The sequence below is a fragment of the Rhinolophus sinicus genome, chromosome 18, assembly GCF_057876585.1.
Source record: "Rhinolophus sinicus isolate RSI-liver-muscle chromosome 18, RSI-T2T, whole genome shotgun sequence".
Classification (NCBI taxonomy): Eukaryota; Metazoa; Chordata; class Mammalia; order Chiroptera; family Rhinolophidae; genus Rhinolophus; species Rhinolophus sinicus.
The window spans coordinates 48,480,273-48,502,337 of NC_142518.1; the positions used below are offsets into that span (position 1 = coordinate 48,480,273).

The window sequence follows — 22,065 nt, forward strand, 5'->3', positions numbered from 1 at the left end:
AGTCTTTAGGGTTTTCTATATACAGCATCATGTCATCTGCAAAGAGTGATAATTTAACTTCTTCATTTCCAATTTAGATACCTTTTAATTCTTTCTCTTGCCTGATTGCTCTGGCAAGGACTTCCAACACTGTTTTGAAAAGCGGAGGTGATGGGGAAAGCCCTGTCATGTTCCTGAATGTAAAGGAAGAGGCTTCAGTTTTTCACCATTAATAATGAGATAAGCTGAGGGTTTGTCATATATGGCCTTTATTATGTTAAGGTTTTTTCCTTCTATACCTATTTTATGAAGTGTTTTAATCATAAATGGATGTCGTATCTTGTCAAAAGCTTTTTCTGCATCAATTGATATAATCGTATAGGTTCTTTTCCTTTATTTTGTTACTGTGATGTATCACATTGATGTGTTTGCGGATGTTGAGCCATCCTTGTGCCCCGGGGATGAACCCCACTTGGTCGTGATGAATAATCTTTTTAATGCTTTGTTGCTTTCGATTTGCTAGAATTTTGTTTACGATTTTTTCATCTGTACTCATCAGAGATATTGGTTTGTAGGTTTTTTTTGTGTTGTCCTTGCCAGGTTTTGGTGTCAAGGTAATGTTGGCCTCATAAAATGAGTTAGGGAGTACTGTCTCTTGTTCAATTTTTTGGAAGATTTTGAGCAGGATTGGTATTAGATCCTCTTTGAAGGTTTAGTAGAATTCACTAGTGAAGCCATCTGGTCCCGGACTTTTGCTTTTGGGAAGGTTTTGGATGACTGATTCAATTTCCTTACCAGTGATCGATCTGTTTAGATTTTCCAGTTCTTCATGGTTCAGCCTAGGAAGGCTATATGTTTCTAAGAACTTGTCCATTTCTTCTAGGTTATTGAATTTGGTGGCATATAGTCCTTCATAGTATTCTTAGACAATCCTTTGTATTTCTCTGGCATCTGTGATAACTTCCCCTTTTTCATTTGATTTTGTTTATTTGTTTCTTCTCTCTTTTTATCTTAGTCAGCCTAGCCAAGGGTTTGTCAATTTTTTTAAATCTTTTCAAAGAACTAGCTCTTTGTCTCATTAATTTTTTCTTTTTCTTTTTCTCTCTGTTTTATGTACTTCTGCTCTGATTTTCATTATTTCCTTTCTTCTGCTGACCTTAGGTTTCATTTGCTCTTGTTTTCTAGTTATTTAAGGTGTAATGTGAGGTTATTTATTTGGGATTTTTCTTGTTTCTTGAGATAGGCCTGTAATGATATAAATTTCCCTTTTAAAACTGCCTTCGCTGCATCCCAAAAATTTTGGTTGGATGTATTTTCATTGTCATTTGTTTCTATGTATTATTTTTATCTCTTCTCTAGTTAGTCTTTGGCTAGGTCGTTCTTTAAAAGTATGTTGTTTAATCTCCATGTATTTGTGTTTTTTCCTGCTTTCTTTTTGCACTTAATGTCCAATTTCAAAGCGTTGTGATCAGAGAATATGCTTAGTATGATTTCAATCTTCTTCAATTTGCTGAGGTTAGTTTTATGTCCCAATATATGGTCTACCCTGGAGAATGTTCCAAGTACACTAGAAAAAAATGTATAGTCTGATGTTTTAGGATGAAGTGCTCTATATGTGTCAATTATGTCCATTTCATCTAATGTGTCATTTAGGGCTGCTATTTCGTTATTTATTTTCTGTTTGGATGATCTATCTATAGCTGTCAATGATGTATTTAGGTCCCCTAGTATAACTGTGTTTTTGTCAATTTCTCCCTTTAGTTCTCTTAGTAGTTGCTTGGTGTATTTCTGTGCTTGCTGATTGGGGGCATAAATATTTAAGACTGTTATGTCTTCTTGTTTTATAGTCCCCTTTACCATTATGAAATGTCCATCTTTGTCTCTTGCTATCTTTTTCACCCTGAACTCTTTTTCATCTATCATTATGGCTACACCTGATTTTCTCTGGATACCATTTGCTTATAGTGTCAATTTCCACCCTTTCACATTGAGTCCATGCTTGTCCTTGTAGCTGACATGTGTATCTTGGAGACAGCATATGGTTGGATTTAGTTTTTTGATCCAATCTGCTACTCTGTGCCTTTTTATTGGTGAGTTCATTCCATTTACATTTAGGGTGATTATTGATATGTGAGGATTTTGTATCCTTCTATCTTTAGTTTTCTGGTAAGGCCGTGTCTCTATGGTTTCTTTGCCTTTTTGTTGTTGTTTGTTATTTCTGTGTGGTCGTGTTCTATGATGTTTCCCTCTGTTTCTTCTTTTATTACAGTATATATTTCATTTCTGGATTTTTTTTGAGTGGTTACCATTAAATTTATGTAAAAGAAAGGTTGATATTTAGAGTGTTCCATTTTCGTCATCATGCTTACTTTCTCCATTCCCATATTCTGGTTCTGGCCTTTATTCTCCTCCTTTTTATGTTTCGGTTGCCACAAATTGTCCCTGTTGATGGTGGTCGAATAGCCTCCTTTATTATTTGTTGTAGTGCAGGTTGTGTATTAGAAAATTCCCTCAGCTTCTCTATGCCTGGAAAGGTCTTTATTCCTCCTTCATATCTAAAGGATGTCTTTGCTGGATATATTATTCTTGGCTCATAATTTCTCTCTTTCAATAGTTTGCATATTTGGATCCACTACCTTCTCGCTTGTAGAGTTTCTACTGAAATATCCGATGATAATCTAATGTGCTTTCCTTGTAGGTTACCATCTTCTTTTCCCTGGCTGCCTTTGGATTCTTTCTTTGTCGTTGTTTTTTGACAGCTTCAATACAATGTGCCTTGGAGAAGGCCTGTTGGGGTTTAGGTTATTAGGTGTTCTATTTGCTTATTGAATTTGAGATCCAGTTCTTTCCACTAGTTTGGAAAGTTCTCATCGACTACTTGTTTGAATGTACTCTGTTCCCTTCTCTCTTTTAGCTCCTTCTGGTATGCCCAATATTGTTATATTGCTCTTTCTGATGGAGTCAGAAAGTTGTAAAGTTCTTTCATTTGTTTTAAGTCTCAAGTCTCTTTCTTTCTTACATCTGTGTCATTTCCAGGTTTCCATCTTCGGTGTCACTGATTCTTTCCTCCATCTGGTCAACTCTACATCCTAAAGTGTCTATTTCATTCGTAATTTCTTCTATTGATTTCTTAATCTTCAGAAATTATATTTGGTTCTTTTTTGAAATTTCCATCTCTTTGGTAAAATGTTCATTTTGTTCTTTGATTGTGTTTCTGAGTTCATTAAACTGCCTTTCTGTATTTTCTTGCATCTCGTTGAGTTTTTTCAGAACTGCTATCTTGAATTCTCTGTCATTTAGTCACATATTTCCATAACTTTAAATTCATTTTCTGGAGAGTTTTCACTTTCTTTCTGAGCTGTCTTGTTGCCTTGGTTATTCATGGCAATTAATAATTTATTATATCTCTTTCTGGACATCTATAGGAGTGACTTCTGCAACAGGTTGATAGGAAGAGGTCTTTCTTTAGTTTTCTGGTAGGTGTTGGTAGAATGTTTTATTTTCCCTCCGACTGCAGCCCTTTTTTCTCTTTCATACTGTAGTTTATGTTTTCTCTGCACTATTCTAGCTTTTCACACAATGGGGGGATTCCCTGCAATGCGGACTTCTCCTCTGTAAACAGTTTGCCTGGGTCATAGGGCGCATAGTCCCTGTGGGGATGTGGAGAGCTTTTGAAGTTCCAAAGCTCTTCCTGCACCAGATTCAGAGCCCTATGTTTCAGCAGTTCTGTTTACTCCTGCAGGGATCCACCCAGTAAGGTGGGGCCAGGGGCAGGGTGAGTTGTGAGAGGTGGCCCAGAGCAATGGAAGTGACCAACACCACAGCCTGTCCTGCTTCCAAAGCTCCCTCCCCTTTGCCGGAGCTAGTTGGGCTGCAAATCTGTTTCTGCGAACCACAGTTCTCAGAACTGCAAGTATTCTGTTCTGTTTTTTTTCTTGTTTTTTTTTTTTTTTTGATTTTTTTTTTTAAATTTATTGGGGTGACAATTGTTAGTAAAATTACATAGATTTCAGGTGTACAATTCTGTATTACATCATCTATAAATCCCATTGTGTGTTAAATATTCTGTTCTTTTGATCTGACACTCCTACTTTTCTGTTTCTAGCACTGGGCATGTGGGGGCGTGGCAAACTCTGGGAGGGTAAGGAGGGGGCAGCTAGTCTCAGTGCCCATGGCTTCTGTTCTCTGCTCGGCCATGAGTGCTTAAATCACTATTTTCAGCCTCCGTCCCTCAGTCTTTGGTCTGAGGTCTCTGCTGTGATCGTTGGGTTCAGCCGTTTGATATGCTGTCCCCTCAGCCCTGTGGGCGAGAAACGGCGCCCTAGCAGTCCGAGTTCTTCCGTCTCCCGCAGCTGCAGTAGTTTCTGGATGCAGCGAGGTCGGAGCACTGAGCTAGGTCTTTGTCCCTTGGCTCCATCTCCGCACTTCTCCCTTTCCCCCTCCCCTGCTCGCGCAGTTTGCCCACCTTTAGGTGAATTCAGTAGTGAGCCTCTTCATCTTGCCTGTCTGCTGTGCAGGGAGTCCTTTGTGGTGTTATAGCTATTTAATTTATTGTCAATTCCAGGGGAGATTTCCAGAGGCTCACCTCATGCCGCCATTTTGAAGAGGTCTCCCCTGAGGTGTTTTTTTTTCCCCCCTTGTAATTGATTTCTAGTTTCACATCAGTGTAGCCTTGGAAACTGCTTGATGTGATTTCAAACTTCTTAAATTTATTGAAACTTGTTTTGTGGACTAAATGTGGTCTACCTTGGAAAATATTTCATATACACTTGAAAAGAGTGTATGTTTTACTGCCTTGGGATGAAATGCTTTAAAAAAATAAATTAAATTAATCTGTTCTAGTGTGTCATTTAAGGCCACTGTTTCCTTGTTGATTTTCTTTCTGGTAGATATGTCCCTTGTTGTCAATGGTGTGTAAAAGTTCCTTACTATGCTTGTGTTATTGTCAATCCCTCCCTTTATGTTGGTCAATATTTGTTTTAGTATTAGGTGCTCCTATGTTGGGTGCATAAATTTTTACTAGGGTTATGTCCTCTTGTTGGTTTGATCCATTTATTATTATATAATGGGTTTGTCTCTTATTATAGTCTTTGTTTTAAAGCCTATTTTGTCTGATATAAGTTTTGCCCAGCTTTTTTCTCATTTTCATTTGCATGAAATATCTTTTTCCTTCCCTTTAGTTTCAGTCTCTCTGTGTCTTTTGATATGAGGTGAGTTTCTTATAGACATCGTGTGTATGCGTCTTGTTTTCTTATCTATTCACCTAGTGTATATATTTTGATGGGAGCTTTTTGTCACTTACATTTAAACTGATTATTGATAGGCACATAGTTATTGCCAGTTTATTATTCACATTATGGATCTTCATTTGTTTGTTTACTTGTTTTCCCCTTCTTCTTAGAGAAGTCCTTTTAGCATTTCTTGTAATACTGGCTTGGTTTTAATGAATTCCTTTAGCTTTTTCTTGCCTCGAAAGCTCTTTATCTCTCCTTCAATAATTGCTATGTATTCTTGGTTGTGGATCCCTGCTTTTCATCATTTTGTATATTTCCTGCCACTCCCTGGTGGCCTGAAAAGTTTCTGTTGAGAAATCAGCTGATTGTCGCATGGGTGCTCCCTTGTAAGTAATTAATTGTCTTTCTTTTGCTGCTTTTTGGATTCTCTCTTTATCTCTAACCTTTGCCATTTTAATTATGATGTGTCTTGGTGTGGGCCTGTTTGGATTCATCTTGTTTGAGACTCTCTGAACTTCCTGAGCTTGTATGTCCATTTTCTTCCAAGGTTTAGGGACATTTTCAGTCATTAATTCTTCAAATAGGTTTTTGATCCCTTGGTTCCTCTCTTCTACTTCTATTTTTTATTAAAATTAATTGGGGTGATAATGAGCAATAAAAATACATAGCTTTTAAATGTACAATTCTATAATTCATCCTCTATGAGGTTTGACAATTATGATCATGAACTTGCTACTGTGTGCTAACATTTGCAGCACTGTACAAACAGCTCTGTAAGCTTTCATAACCTTGGTATATCAGTGTCTCACAGCTGTGTTCATGTCAATGTTTGGCGGTGTATTGCTGAAGTGGAATTCATTATTGTTGTTTTGTGTTTTTGTGTGCCATCATGAGAATGTTTGAGCTTGAATTAGAGCAATGAATAACCATTAAATTTCTTGTTAAACTTGGCAAGAGTGGAAATGAAATCAGGGACATATTAGTCCAAGTTTATGGGGATAATGCCATGAAGGTACAAAGGGATTCAACGTTTTTCTGAGGAGAGAGAATGCATCACTGATGAAGAGAGGTCAGGGCGGCCAGTAACAAACAGAACTGACAAAAACATTGCAAAAATTCATCAAATTGTGCGTTAAAATCATTAGCTAACTGTGAAAAGCATAGCAGACCATGTAAATATCGATAGAGGATCAGTTAGGAAAATCTTAACTGGAAATCTTGGCATGAGAAAGGTGTGTGCAAAAATGGTCCCAAAGGAGCTCACCGATGAACAAAAACAAAAGGCAGTCAAAGTTTGTCAAGACCTTTTAGAGATGCAAGAGGATGTTTTTGGCCATGTTATCACTGGTGATGAAACCTGGGTGTACTAATATGATGTGAAACAAAGTGTCAAAATGCAGAATGAAAGTCTGGTAATTCTCCATGGCTGAAAAAGTTCTGTCAGCCTAAATGAAGAGTCAAAAGGATATTGCTAACCTTTTTATATCTGAGGGATTATTCATTATGAATTTGTACGAACTGGACAAACAATGAACCAAGTTTAGTATTTGGAAGTGCTGGAAAGGCAGTGTAAAAAAGTTAGGCAAAAACGACTTGAAATTTTCGCCAACAATTCATGGCTCTTGCATCACAACAATGTACCAGCTCACATGGCACTGTATGTGAGGGAGTTTTTAGCCAGTACATAAATAACTGTATTGGAACACCCTCCATACTCACCTGATCTGGCCCCCAATGACTTCTTTCTTTACCCAAAGATAAAGGAAATATTGAAAAAAAGACATTTTGATGACATTCATGACATCAAGGGTAATACGATGACAGCTTTGATGTCCATTCCAGAAAAAGAGTTCCAGAACTGCTTTGAAGGGTGGACTAGATGCTGGTGTCAGTGCATAGCTTCACAAGGGGAGAGTACTTTGAAGATGACCATAGTGACATTCAGCAATGAGGTATGTAGTAATTTTTCTAGGACGAGTTCACGAACGTAATTGACAGATCTCGTGTCTTTATGGATAAATGTTTTTAGATTTTTTTGATAGATACCCAGCAGAGGGATTGTTGAGTCATATGGTAATACTATTCTTAATTTTTTGAGTAACCTTCATACTGTTTTCCATAGCGGCTCTATCAATCTGCATTCTTACCAACAGTATATGAGGGTTCCTTTTTCTCCACAGTCTCTCCAGCACTTGTTATTATTTGTCTTGTTGATGATAGCCATTCTGACAGGTGTGAGGTGATATCTTGTGGTTTCGATTTGCATTTTTGTACTAGCTAGTGAAGGTGAACATTTATTTTTCATGTGTCTGTTGGCCATTTGTATTAAGTCCTATGCCCATTTTTTAATTGGATTGTTTGTCTTTTTGTTGTTGAGTTGTCTGAGTTCCTAATACATTTTAGATATTATCCACTTATAGCAGACATTTTTTGCAAATATTTTCTCCCATTTATTTAGTTGCTTCTGTATTTTGTTGATAATTTCTTTTGCTGTGTAGGATCTTTGTAGTTTTATAGTCCCATTCATTTATTTTAGCTTTTACTTCCCTTGCCTTTCCAGTCAAATTCATAAACTCCTCTTTGAACCCAAGGTCCGTAAGTTTAGGACCTATGCTTTCTTCTATGCAGGTTATTTTTTCATGTCTTATGTTTAGCTCTTCAATCCATTTTGAGTTAATTTTTCTGTATGAGGACACATAACAGTCTAGTTTTATTCTTTTGCATGTGGCTTTCCAATTTTCCCAGCACCATTTCTTGAAGAGGCTGTCTTTTCTCCATTGTGTGTTTTTGGCTTCTTTGTTGGAAATTATCTGTCCATGTTTATGTGGGTTTACCTCTGGGTTCTAAATTCTATTCCTTTCGTCTGTATGTCTGTTTTTCTGCCAATACAATACTGTTTTGAATAGTTTTGCCATGTAGGACAAGCTAAAGTCAGGGAGTGTGATACTTCCAGCATTTTTCTTTTTCTTAGGATTGTTTTGGTCATTCAGGGTCTTTTGGGATTCCATACAAATCTCATGATTTTTTTGGTTCTATTTCTTTAAAAAATACCATTGGGATTTTGATGAGAATTGCATTAAATCTTTATATTTCTTTGGGTAATATGATCATTTTCACTATGTTGATTCTTCCAGTCCATGAATACGGAATGTCTTTTCATTTCTTTCTGTTTTCAGTTTCTCTTAGAGATGTCCTATACTTTTCAGTGTATATGTCTTTCACATGTTTTGTTAAGTTTATTCCTAGGTCATTTATTCTTTTTGTTGTAATTGTGAAAGGAATGTTTTTTATTTCTTTTTTGTGAGATTTCATTGTTTGTATATAGGAATGCAATGGATTGTTGTTGTACATTGATTTTGTATCCAGCAAATTTACTGTATTTGTTTATCATTTCTAATAGCTTTTTGGTGGAGTGTTTAAGGTTTTCTGTATAAAGGATCATGTCATCTACAAAAAGTGACAATTTAACTTCTTCATTCTCAGTTTGGATGCCTTTTATTTATTTCTTTTGCCTGATTGCTCTGTTTAGGACTTCTAAAACTATGTTGAATAACAGTGGTGATAGGGGGCAGCCCTGTCTTTTTCCTGAACATAGAGCAGCAGGCTTCAGTTTTCTCCCCCTTCTTTCCGCCTCCCCCCCAACTCTGGTTCAGGTCGTTCTTTCTCAGTTTAGTTGTGTAGGACACAGTTCCCTGGCCCATGCTGGTATTATGAGCCTTATGCTCCCCCTGGCTGAGGCAGTCGGTTGCCAGTCATGGGTTGGCCGCTCACAGCAGCACACGGCAGGTCTCGCCAGCTGCCAGCCACTCATGCTGGCCACCGGCCACTCATGGCTTCTGTGCCACGGTAGCACGCAACAACCTCTGGCTGCTCACAGCAGCCCAGCTCCAGGGAGAGCTGTTGCTCACAATCTTAGCTGTAGAAGGCTCAGCTCACTGGCCTATGTGGGAATCGAGCTGGCGACCTCCATGTTAAGAGCACGGTGCTCCAACCACCTGAGCCACTGCCCCCCCCCCCAGGCTTCAGTTTTTCTCCATTAATTATGATACTACCTGAGGGTTTGCCATATATAGCCTTTATTATGTTAAGGTATTTTCCTTCTATACCCATTTTCTTAAGTGTTTTCATCATAAATCGATGTTGTATCTTGTGAAATGCCTTTTCTCCATCTATTAATATAATCATATGATTTTTATCTTTTATTGTTTATGTGGTATCTCACATTGGTTGATTTCCATGTGTTGAACCATCCTTGTGCCCCATGACGAACCCCCCTAGATCATCTCTCTTCTCCTTCTGTTACTCCTATGATGCATATGTTGTTAATGTTTGTTGTTATCCCAGAGGTCCCTTAAACTATGTTCATTTTTTTTCTTTTTTCTTTTGTTTTTCTGATTAGCTGTTTTCTGCTACCTTGTCTTCCAAATCTCTGATTTGATCCTCTACTTCATCTAATCTGCTGTTTGTTGTGTATTGTTTACTTCAGTTATTGTATTCTTTATTTCTGACTCTTTCTTCTGTTTTCTATATCCTTCTTTAGGCTTATTCTTTCTTCACTAAAGTTCTCACTCAGCTACTTAAGTATTCTTATAACCAGTGTTTTAAACTCTGTCTCATTTGTTTTGGTTGCCTCCAGTTCATTTAGTTCTTTTTTTTTTTTTTTTTTTTTTTTTTTTTTTGAGTTTTCTGTTGTTCTTTTATTCGGGGTATTTTTATTTGTTTCCTCATTCTCGTTGCCTCACTATGTTTGCTTCTATGTGTTAGGTAGATCTCCTATGTCTTTCAGATGTTGCTAGGTGTCCTATGTTGTCCAGTGGCACAGTCTCTCTGATATCCTGTGTGTGTGTTCAAGGAATGTTTTTTGTGTGTGTTGTATATATTGTCCTGTTGTTGCTGGGTGGGATTTACTCTTAGGCTGACTGGCTGTGCAGATTGGCCTGCCCAAACATGTATGAGCTGCTGTGTGGGAGCTGAACCCTCAGAGGGACAGTCACCCAAGTATGCTCCTATGTATGTTGAGACTACCCTTTGGGTATGCCACTTGTGGGGCCAATGGGGTAGTGCTCTGGTGTGTTCTGAAGCAGGCCCCTGGTTATGCTGTTTCTTGTACCTCTTAGTAGGGCTTCCGTGTAGGCCATTTTTAGCCTTTCCTGTGACTGGCCTGGGGCTACGTGGTAGGAGCTACAAAGCTATATACAATTGGTTGCTGCCTGTGTTGGAATGGAGGCATGTGTGGGTGGCCTTGCTGTGAACCAAGGTTCCCTGTCACCGGTATCAGTCCTTGGGTAGCTTAGCAAAATACCCAGGGCCCTCCTAGGCATGTTGCTGCATGCCAGCTGCCCCTAAGGCTCAGTGGCTGAAAGAGCCTCCTTAAGTGCACGGGCTGGGCTCTTTGACCCAGTGTAACAGGGCCCCAAATGCTGCCCGAATTAGTTTGGGGTGGAATCCTAGGGATTCATGGATTATGGCTGGTGATTTTCTCAAAGTTAAATGCACCAGTTTTTGCACCAATACTGAGCCTGTTTCCCCTCTGCAAATGCCCCTAGAACACTGTGGCTAGCCATCCTTTGTCTTTGGCCACAGAACCCTGAGAGCTGCCCCAGAAAGGCTGCAGCATAAACAGGGATTGACTGCCTGCCACTGAAAGCTTCCTTGGCCACCATGTGCTGCCCTCTGCTGTACAAGTACAAGCCTCCAGCAGTTTGTGGGGCAGGGCCGGCTGCCCAGGGCTCATGCAGAACCTTGAAAAAAAGTTATTGGGGTTGAGCTGAAATTGGCGACAGGGAATCAGTTTAACAGCAGCTGGATTGCAATATATGATTCACTTCTGTCATTTTCAGCCCTTGGCAAAATCTATCATTTATTTATCTGCTAACATATTTAATAAGACTATGTAGGATGATGGTCACCTGCAAGAAGTGAAATGCTCATATTATGGGTTAAAAAGGCTTTTCCTGACTAAGTGAAATTTTAGTTCTGAATAATCTCATCTATAAGCCCTTTCTTATCTGAAACTTTTCTCTGTCCATACTCTTTTTACAGAGTCAGAAGGAACTTTAGTCCCTCTGTTACTTACTCAGTTAAAGCTTGTTTTTACTTTCAAGTGAACAGTGCATTATATTCTGATCATTTTGCTTTTCGGAAAGGTTGTTGGACTTTTTTTTTAAGTGATGAGTACATTGCTAAAAGGGGAGGAATGTAGTAGAAGAGGGTAAGTAGGGTCAAATATATGGTGATGGAAGGAGAACTGACTATGGGTGGTGAACACACGATACAATATATAGATGATTTATTATAGAATTGTATACTTGAAACCTATATAATTTTAGTAACCAATGTCACTCCAATAAATTTAATAAAAATTAAAAGAGAATGTGTGACATTAAATGTGTTTTTATTATTAAATCGTGCTCTGAAAAAATAAATAAATAAAGTGGAAGGGGTCTGATGCTTTTGCACTTTCTTGTTTGTTTCTTTGTAAATGTAAAGTTCAGAAATTATTACCCTCCACAGGAGCTTTGTCCCCCAAGAACTATTAAGTGGCTGAGCTCTTGACACAGGAGAGGCATGAGATGCATTGTTCTTGGTGCAGTTAATGAGAAACCAGAAGCCTCATGACATTTCATTCAGTTCTGTGAGCATGTTGCCTATGTGCAAGCAAGACCACAAATTGGTGAGCTTAGGAATTCATTGGGGTCAGTTTAGACTGGTTAATGGGAAAGAGACCATAATAGTAACTAGGAATTCAAATTCACTAAATAGGTCTATTTGGAAGGGAAATAAGATATCTCAACTGTTGTTGTCTTTATAGTCAATATATAATTTAGCAGGAACTCTTTCGTATATGTCAGTCTTATCTCCCCAGCTAAATTTGGAATTCTATTATGTACTGCATGTAGCAAAAAAGAAAAGGGCTTTGCAGTTAGATAGATTTAGATTTGTAATTTGGTACAGGCAATTAAAAACTCTGTCTCCTTGTTCACATTCCTTAACCTATGTGAGCCTCAATTTCCTTTTTGTAAAATGGGGATGTAGCCCCAAGAGGCTACATGTAAGTGGTCACAGAATTTGGGTGTCGAATACGCATTTATCATGTACACTGAGATGGAGTTGAGGCAGCAAAACACTATTTATTGAGTGAGTCAATAAGTAAGATAGACAGAATAAAACAAAGTAAGACAAAGAGTAACAGCGAGTTCTCCCCATCTGAAGAGTGTTTCCAAGGCGCTGGGGAACCGAGACAGCGTCTTGGCTTCAGGTGTGTCCGGCGAGCGTCCCTGTTGGAGAGTTGCGATTAGGGCTCCCCCAGGAAACTAATTATATAGGGTTTTTTCCAATAGATCACCAGTCTGGAAAGAATGCTAGGCCATAATGATTACAATCAGCAAGCATAGGGACAATGAATCACAAGTTTCAGGGTAATTATCTAGGGTAGAAGGCAGGGCACATAATTTCAGCAGTTTCACAATGTACATGAGGTTACTATGGCCACAGGGCAACCTAAGTGATCCTACTCATGCTTTCCACCGGTGGGTCACCTATTGTTTAACCAGGAAGGTTGGCGATGATTTCCTGAGTTTACTCCTGCTGACTGAGGAGTCAATGTCTGGGTGCCACCCGGACAGAGTGTTTCCCTGACACAACAAGTGGAAGGCACAAAGGGGCACCTGACTTACATTATATTTACTTTACAGGGGTTAATCATACTAACCTTATAGAATTGTTGGGCGGGTTTGAAGGGATATATGTATATAGCCTCACAGAGTTTCATACTCAGTAAGCACTCAACAAGTGTTAGTCTGCCTTTCTCCTTAAAGGTCTTGATCCTGCAAAGCTTGCCCCAGTACTAACATATAGTAAGGCTTGGAAATTTCCTCTTTGGATTATCTGGGGCAGCCATTTATGCTGCATTTTCAGGTGATCCTCTGTTAGAGTTTGTATAGGAAAAACTCTGGGTGCAATTCTAGGGTAGACAAAGACACTTTACTGTCTTCCTTACTTGTGTTTCTCCAGGCAGTCCCTCTGTCCACGCCAAACATGTGTACTGCCTTCCCTTTTGGTCTATGAAGACCAAAGTAGTGACTCAGTAATGGTAGGGTTTCAGGCATCAGAAGGATCAAATTTTAGGGTAGGATGGTACTCCCAGTGCTCCATATTTCACAGCCTTCTGGATCTACACAGAAAGCCATTTCTGAAGGAATAGGAGAGAGAATGAAATTCCTTCTGACTCCAGAAAAGAGTATGGACAGAACAGTGACAAATAACAAAAGGCTGGATAGATAGTTATTTAGAACTATTTCATTGAGTCAAAAAAAAAACTTTTTTGACCCAGGAAATGGGTATGACTGTACTTTCTTTTTCTTCTTTTTTTTATTTGGGGAAGTGGAACAGGACTTTACTGGGGAACAGTGTGTACTTCCAGGACTTCTTCCAAGTCAAGTTGTTGTCCTTTCAGTCTTAGTTGTGGAGGGTGCAGCTCAGCTTCAGGTCCAGTTGCCATTGTTAGTTGCAGGAGGCACAGCCCACCATCCTTTGCAGGAGTTGGAACCGGCAACCTTGTGGTTGAGAGGACACTTTCCAACTGACTGAGCCGTCCAGGAGCTCAGCGGTAGCTCAGCTCAAGGTGCCGTGTTCGATCTTAGTTGTAGGGGGCGCAGGCAACCATCCCTTGCGGGAGTCGAGGAGTTGAACTGGCAACCTTATGGTTGAGAGCTCAGGCTCCAAGCAACTGAGCCATCTGGCACTGGCCCATGTGGGAATTGAACCGGCAGCCTTTGACGTTAGGAACACGGAGCTCCAACCACCTGAGCCATTGGGCCAGCCCATGACTGTACTTTCTTTACTGTGACCACCTTAAGACATAGCTATTTTTGAGAAACAACCGTTAAATATATGATTTCTCCTCTTTTCACCCTAAGCTCTATTTTTGAAATTACTTGGGCTTTAGCATCTCTTTGGACGTGATGTGGTTAGACATGCAACTAAAAAAGCAAATAACAGTAGTTTTTTGTTTTTCTTTTGGCAGCAAACCTCATATTGTGCTCTTATGCTGTCACATCTTGGGACAACTGTCAGGAAAACTCCAGGGAGCTAGGAGTGCAGGTGGGAGGTCAATCAGAAAATTCTTAATAGACATCTTAACCCAGATTTGTTGCAGACTTGCTGGTGAAGAGCTATGCATTACAAGTTTTACATGGCTGATTGTGATCAAAGCATTTTTGAAAATATTGCAAAACAGACAAGCTGAAAACAAGTGTCTTTTGCTGTGATTGTACTATTAGATTAAGCAATAGGAAGCTAGTGGCTTAAGTACTCATGACAGTATTCATTTCAAAATGCACACAGATCTCTCTGGTTACCAAAGAACTACAATTGGCAATACTACAGTGGTCTAGTGCCAAACAGACTAACTGGGGATTCAGATTTGATTTTCTTCCTAGGTATTTTTTGTAAGTAGATTATCAAAAGAATGAAAAGGCAGCTTTAAATGTGATTTGTTCACTCCTCCTTTACCCCACAGTTAAATCCTTATGCACAGGGTAGGCAAAGACAGGCTTATTATTTTCCTAACTAATTAGAGTGGCCTTTCTTAGGGCAGTATTTGAAATAAACAGAACCAATTGGAGGGAATCTATATATCTGAATTTCTCTTTGCAGAAGTTAGCTAGGTAACAAACTATAACCCATTAAAAATGACAAAATACACATCCATACAATTGTTTATTCACTTATAGGCCTCATGTGTAAGAATTTAGTCATAGAAATTGTGAGCATCCATTTAGAAAGTTTCCAGATTTCTCTTGTAATACTATATTTTCATTGTTCTGGTCCAATATACTATAACATTTGTGGTCTTAGTTTTCAGAGATGGCCAGTTATATTAAATTTTACATCATCCTTTATCTAAAACTGTAGATTGTATGCAGTATAGATGAATGTAACATACAGCATTTGAGCTATCATTATTAAGGCTAGTGTAAGTGGCATCAACAATAGAAGTAAGTGCTTGTTCTCTCTTCTAAGTGTTTTGCACTCATTGGCTTTGTCATTCACTTGGCCCCTCTCACCTAACCACTTTGTATGGATAGCCATCCATAAGACATGGATAGCCATGTCTTAGCTTCCTATTTAAATGCCATGTTGTAAATGAACTTTTTAATATATCTATGTCTAATCCCTCCCACTAGATTTTAATCTTGTATAGGAATTTCTGCTATTTTTCTTGAGACATTTTAGAGAACCTAATAAGATTCTTACACATGTAAGAGGCACACAAGAAATATTGTTAAAATGGCTACTAAATAAAATTTCATGCAATCATTTTAGATTTTAGTGCATCATAGTTAGACCCTTTATAAGTGTTTAGTAAAGTATCAGCTGAGACAATGTGACAGAGGTTGATTATAAAACAAGACAAAAACCCCACCTTGATTAAATGGTCTATGGTAGGTTGACACTTTCATGAAAAAGAATCTTGTTTTCCCATCTGAAGCATGATTATTACAGTTTTGTTATTCCTTTGGAATTTAAACATTCACACTGGCCCTGTCTAAAGCAGAAACCTTGTCAGTTTCCTTCCTTTAAAAGAAACTTTACCCTTGACATGGCAGGCAAGGAACTTAGGCTAGCTGGAGAGCAGCTGCTTCCTCCAGGCAACAGTTGCTCAGTAGCCCAGCTCTTTGTTTTCAGAGGGAAGGGTACCTTGATTCTCAAACCCTGACATGTAGGCGTAAATAACAGTATTCTTTGTGTGGAGGTGGGGGTGTGTGGTTTGCTCTTTGAAAAAAAGATTGATTTAAATTGCTGCAGAGTGCCACTGTCCACTGGAAGTGCTTTTGTGTGATGAAAGGCTATCAATAACCTTTTTATTTTATTTTATTAGTTTCAGGTGTACAAAACAATGTAATAGACATTTATCGTTTATACCCTTCACAAAGTGATAACCCCCTCCCCCAATCTACTACCCCTTGACATCACATACTTACAACTCTAAATTATCTTTTCCTGTAGGAAATTTAAATTTTATTCTTTAGTGAATCCTTGTGACACCCATTCCTAGTTGTTTTTGCAGTATATGGTTCTTGCAGTCACATCGTTTTACTGTGTACTTTTGTTGGTTTTTTTTTTTTTTTTCAATTGGGGAATATTGGGAAATAGAGTATCCAAGGCAAGTTGCTATCCTTCAATCTAGTTGTGGAGGGCGCAGCTCAGCTCCAAGTCCAGTTACCATTTTCAATCTTAGTTGCAGGGGGCGCAGCCCACCATCCCATGTGGGCATTGAACCGGCATCCTTGTTGTTAAGAGCTCACACTCTAACCAACTGAGCCATCTGGCCACCCCTCCGGCAGCTCAGTGGCAGCTTATTTTCTTCAATCTATTTGTGGAGGGCGCAGCTCACTGGCCCATGTGGGAATCAAATAGGCAACTGTGTTGTTAAGAGCTCACGCTCTAACCAACTGAGTCATCCGGCCACCCTGTACCTTTGTTTAAGTCCCATTGGGGAAATAGGAAATTAGCGTCACCTGAAACCCCTTTGTCAGGATGTGTTGTCATGAACATGTGCCTGTAGGCATGTAAGAAAGGCAATAGCTCTTTAGATATAAAATATCCCTTGATGGAAATAAACTCAATATGTGAAATATTGAACTTACAGATATGATCAAGTTAGGAAACAATTTTTTTTACATTCCCTGAAGATTCAAAGCTGAACAAATGTTCATGTTTGACAGACCAGAACCTATGAATAAAGTGTTATTATGGCCCATTCTGTTCAGCCTTATGGAGATGTAGAACACTCTAGGAGGCATGTGTACTTATTGTCAGGTAGTTCTGGAGCATGGGAGAAATACTTGTGGTCCAGAGCTGATGGCTGGAGGGTAGAGATACTAGTGAAGGTATACGATAATGTCCAGGAATACCAGACCTGGCCACCATCTTAAATCAGCACAGTGAACAGTGTTCTCAACATAGTAAGCATTCAATTAGGGGAAAGGCCTCAAAATGTTATTTATTTTAAAGGTCTGCTGCCTTTTGTCTCTCACACAAAAATGCCAGGTGGCATTCACCCAGAGCTGTGTATATAGTTCCTAGCATGTTAGCTAAACGTTAATCTTCATTCATTCAAACAGTATCTGTTGGAATGCCAAGTGCCCAAAAGTACCATATTTATGGGACATCCTTATATTTACTTAAATTTGTAAATATGCAAATGATTGACCAATTGCTCAACACACTTCATCAAGTGTATAGTCCATTAGACATTCATGCCTGATTATTTGACTTCTGCATTGATTTTTTCAAAATTAAAAAGGGGGTATATGTTGTATTTAGACTGAAACTGATTTTATAAGCTAATAAGGAATAGGATTCCTGTTAGAAAAAATTATCTTGTTGCAAATTTTGCTGGATTGTAACAGATCTTTAAAGAAAGGCTAAACTAAATAGGGCTAAACTAAATATATTCTGAACTAAATAGCCTGTAGAATTTTAGTTCCTATTGGGGGAAATTGAGAATTTTTTTCTTGGGGTTGTGTGATGAGAGAGAAAATTACTTACACACAATGACAAACAAGTTTAAAGGACAAAGATAAAACTTCTGTGTATGCATGCATGTATGGGAGTATGCAAATCCTTGGGGGCCTTGACTGTATGGAAGTTTATTATTTTGCGTTTTTATTTCCATTGGGAAGACTACTTCATTTGATTTTATATTTATGGTGATTCCTCTCTATGTGCCTTTTTAGTGTGACTCCATGAAGAAACTTTTATTGATTATGCTCTACACCTTAGAAATGTTAAATAAGAGTTTTAAATTTGGATAAATTACCATCGATGTGTGAATTAAGGTTTTAAAAGAAATTGATATTAGAGGAGAAACCTAACTAAAAAGTGTTAATTTGTTACTTTAAAGCTCTCTTATAGGTATGAGTAGGCAACAAAATTAGTGTATTATCTTTACCTGTTAATCTAGTTGAAGTAGCACAGACACACATGAACCATACCTTTGCAGCATATGTTAAGATTAATCAGTGGTACAAGTATATTCCAGACTTACTATATAGGCAGACTTAGCTCTTATATCTTCTTATTCAGTTTATATTCTAAACAATGAACATTGAGACATAGAGTGACTCTGAGGCTTGTAACATTCTCAAGGAAAGATTCGTTTCTGTTCATTACATGACGCTTGTTGAGATAGGTAGTAGACTCAGGTGGTTTGGAAAGACTTTCAGCACAAGGACTGAAGCTAAAAGAGACTTCTAAATAATCAGAAAACACAGCTTCCTACTACTCACACTTTTGAATTAACTGCATTTTAAGTTATTGATATGCATCAGCTACCTTCACTTTTGCATCATTAGATGTGGGGATTTTCAGTGAAAAAAAAGAAAAAGTCAGGTTAGTAAAATGATCTGGGGCAGAAAGCTCTTCCATCCACTTGTGAGACATTGTTAACAACAAAATAACAAAGAGGTGAAAGCACATATCTTCTCTGATACCACAAATCTTGATCCATGTCTTACTTCATTCCTCCTAGTTCACAAACACTGACTTTGTTGAATTTGAAAAATAAAAACTACAAAAGCTGTTTGATCAACAATAGAGTTTCTTGTCCTTTGGGCCCTAGATTAAGAAGAAACAGCAAGATGTACTTGGTTTCTTAGAAGCTAACAAAATAGGATTTGAAGAAAAAGATATTGCCGCCAATGAAGAGAATCGGAAGTGGATGAGAGAAAATGTACCTGAAAACAGTCGACCAGCCACAGGGTACCCGCTGCCACCTCAGATTTTCAATGAAAGCCAGTACCGTGGAGTAAGTAACCAATTTAAATTCTTGTTTCTTTTTTTTTCCCAAAGGGATTGCCTTAAATTCATCCTATCCCTTTCAGCCCCTTGCCCAGATCTGCGTATAGTCATTTCTCCAGTTCATCCTCTGCGTTCTGCATTCGTCCTAGGCAGCCGAGGTATTTTGCCTTCTACTAGGAAGCAAATGGATGAGTCATCCACCAAAAAATTACTTGTAAATGTATAAATACAGACCTTGGACATATAGATAGCAGTACATTTCTTCATCTTAATTCCAACCAGAACAATTGTATGTCCATTAAGAAGCCTATGAAAAGAGGTCAGCTGCTTTACTTATTTAGATTAAAATTAGTTTAAAAAGAGAAATATCTTATTTTCCACTTGAAGCTAGTAATATTTTTTTTTGGTACCATTAACACATTTTCTTAAAATTTTAAGTTAGCTCATTGAATATAGATAAGGCACAAGGGAAAAAATGCTCTTTGACTGATGCTTTCAAGTATGCCATCTTGCTCAGTCTTCGTTTAAATCATGGAGTGGTTTCCTTCATTCTTCATTCACTGTATATTTAAGTACAATTTGTAGTTTATGGCCATTCTAGGCACCATGGCAAGTTCAAGTATAAATAAAACACAGCCTCTTCTCTTAAGGAACTGCTTGGGAGTGGGGTGTGGGAAGAATCATACATACCTGAAGCAATCAGAGAGTGGTTATGAAGCCTCATCCATGTGATGTCATGGTATATGTAAGGGCTGTAAGAATTTCCATTAAAGAATTGTTTGTATTTCTATGTCGTCAGAATTAGCAAGACTGAGGAACAAATGTTTTTAGAGCCAGCAATCCAAATCTTTTAGCTCATAGGTTTATATGGGAGTGAGAAGGACACTTACTGGTGGAGATCCTTTCACATACCAATTCAAAGCATCTAAGGAGGGGTATAACAAATTTGAGAAGTTCATTGGCACAAAATATTTTTTCTGTGAATTGAATTTGTCAGTTCTGAGTTGGGGCCTGAAGATTTCATCTGTTACTGCAAACAGGGCCCATGTGTAAAGATATACTCTGTAGATAAGGAAAAGGCAATTATGCTATTTATTTAGATCGTAAAACCTCAGTGCCTCTATGTCACGTGGGGCTGCCTGTGGGGTCTCTGCTCCCGCTCCCCACATAAGGACACAGGATATGGTGAGGCCATAAAGGAACACCCTGGAGCCACAGGTAGGGGAGTCATACCACTATAGTCTCACTGGAGGCTGGATTCACACGACATGTGACCTGCTGTCCACTTTTCTGCCAACCGACGAACTCTCTGACTTCCCTTGACTCTCCTTGACTCCCCAACGTAACTGCAGCAGTTATATTAGTGGCCAATGGCTCAATGGTTACAGCTGACGGCCAACTAGCCACAGCTGACGGCCATCTACTACCCGAGCCAGCACACCTCCATGTGAGGCCGAGAGCCTGAAAACTGCTCTCGGGCTCTGTCCCCACACTATTTGTGTCATAGAGTCAAACAAAAACTCTGTTTGAACTTTATGCAAATTAGTGAATCTCACGGGTTGGAGGAGGCCTCAGAGTTCATATAGTCCAATCTAAACCAGCATGTATTGTCTTAGCCTCTCCTTTTTAAAGCAGACATTTCAATTTGTTTGACTTTTGAAAACAAACACATTTAGGGTTATAAGGGTAACATTTAAGAAGACACATTTGCCTGGTTTGTTTCTCCCTCAAAAGCCACACTGCAAGGGAATGGGATATATTATGGAAATTAGGGAAGTATCACTGAGAAATGGGAATATGGAAAAGAGGGAACAGGAGGTGAGACTCAAACAAACAAGTAAATATTTCATAGTGGAAAAGGAATCCAGCTTCTAGTGAGTGCTTGCTGTGCACTAGGCATTGACTTGGGAGTTTAATAACAACAAGAATTAAGGTTTTTTTTAAAGAAGAAATTAGATGATGTCATAGAAATGGTGGCAAGAGGTGAGCCTCTTGAAATCTCCCCTGGAATTTACAATAAATTGAACAACTATAATTCCACAGAGGGCTCCCTGTGCAGCAGACAGGCAAGACTAAGAGAGGTGGAACTAAAATCATCTACATGTGGGCAAATTGGGCGAGCAGCAGGGGAGGGAAGCAAGAAATGTGGAGACGAGGGCCACAGGGCAGCAGGATGCAGACCGGAGCTCGGCGATCCAAGCTCCCTGCATTCTGGAGCTACTGCAACCATGGGAGAGGGAAGAATTCAGACTGCTAGTGCTCTGTTATGGTCCACAGTCCCTTCTAAGGGATCAGCATATAACACAGCTGAACCCAATGTTTACAGCAGAGACATTGGAGCAAAGACTGAGGGAAGAAGGGTGAAAATGGTGGTTTAAGCACTCACTGACAAACAGAGGATGGAAGGCTTAGACTCGGAGCCTAGCCTACCCTTCCCTACTCTCCCAGAGCTTGCCCCAACTCTACCTTCCCAGTGCTACAAGTGGAATGGTAGCATTATCATATCAAAAGAACAGAATATACAGACGTCATCAAAATGGCGGCGTGAGGTGGGTCTCTGTAAATCTCCCCTGGAATTTACAACTAATCGAAAAACTATAACTCCGCAAAGGACTCCTTGCACAGCAGACAGGCAAGATGAAGAGGCCCACTACTGAATTCACCTAAAGATGGGCTAATCCCGCGAGCAGGGCAGGAGGGAAGGGAGAAGTGTGGAGACAGAGCCGCGCGGGCGCAGGACGCAGACCTAGCTCAGTGCTCCAAGCTCTCTGCATCCCAGAACTACCGCAGCTGCGGGAGAGGGAAGAACTCGGACTGCTAGGGCTCCGTTTATGGCCCACAGGGCTGAGAGGACAGCATATAGTATGGCTGAACCCAACGCTTAAGGCAGAGACCTCGGAGAAAAGACTGAGGGAAGAAGGCTGAAAACAGTGGTTTAAGCCCTCACTGCCGAGCAGAGACGGGAAGCCTTAGGCACTGAGACTAGCCGCCCCCTCCCTACTCTCCCAGAGTTTGCCCCACCCCCACCTACCCGGTGCTAGAGGCA

General features: G+C 39.3%; 1 protein-coding gene across 2 annotated transcripts in view; it reads left to right on the top strand.

Annotated features, from left to right (window-relative positions):
• The window catches only part of SH3BGRL (SH3 domain binding glutamate rich protein like), a 136,670-nt gene that overhangs the window by 91,987 nt on the left and 22,618 nt on the right, over window positions 1-22,065 (top strand). Inside the window, exons 2-3 of one of the 2 annotated variants that reach the window (XM_074323575.2) lie at window positions 7,056-7,165; window positions 18,841-19,026. In XM_074323575.2, coding sequence (XP_074179676.1) covers window positions 7,139-7,165; window positions 18,841-19,026 — 213 coding nt within the window. In that variant the 5' untranslated portion in view covers window positions 7,056-7,138. The remainder of the gene's footprint in view (window positions 1-7,055; window positions 7,166-18,840; window positions 19,027-22,065) is intronic. The other variant, XM_019717549.3, reaches the window with a different exon arrangement.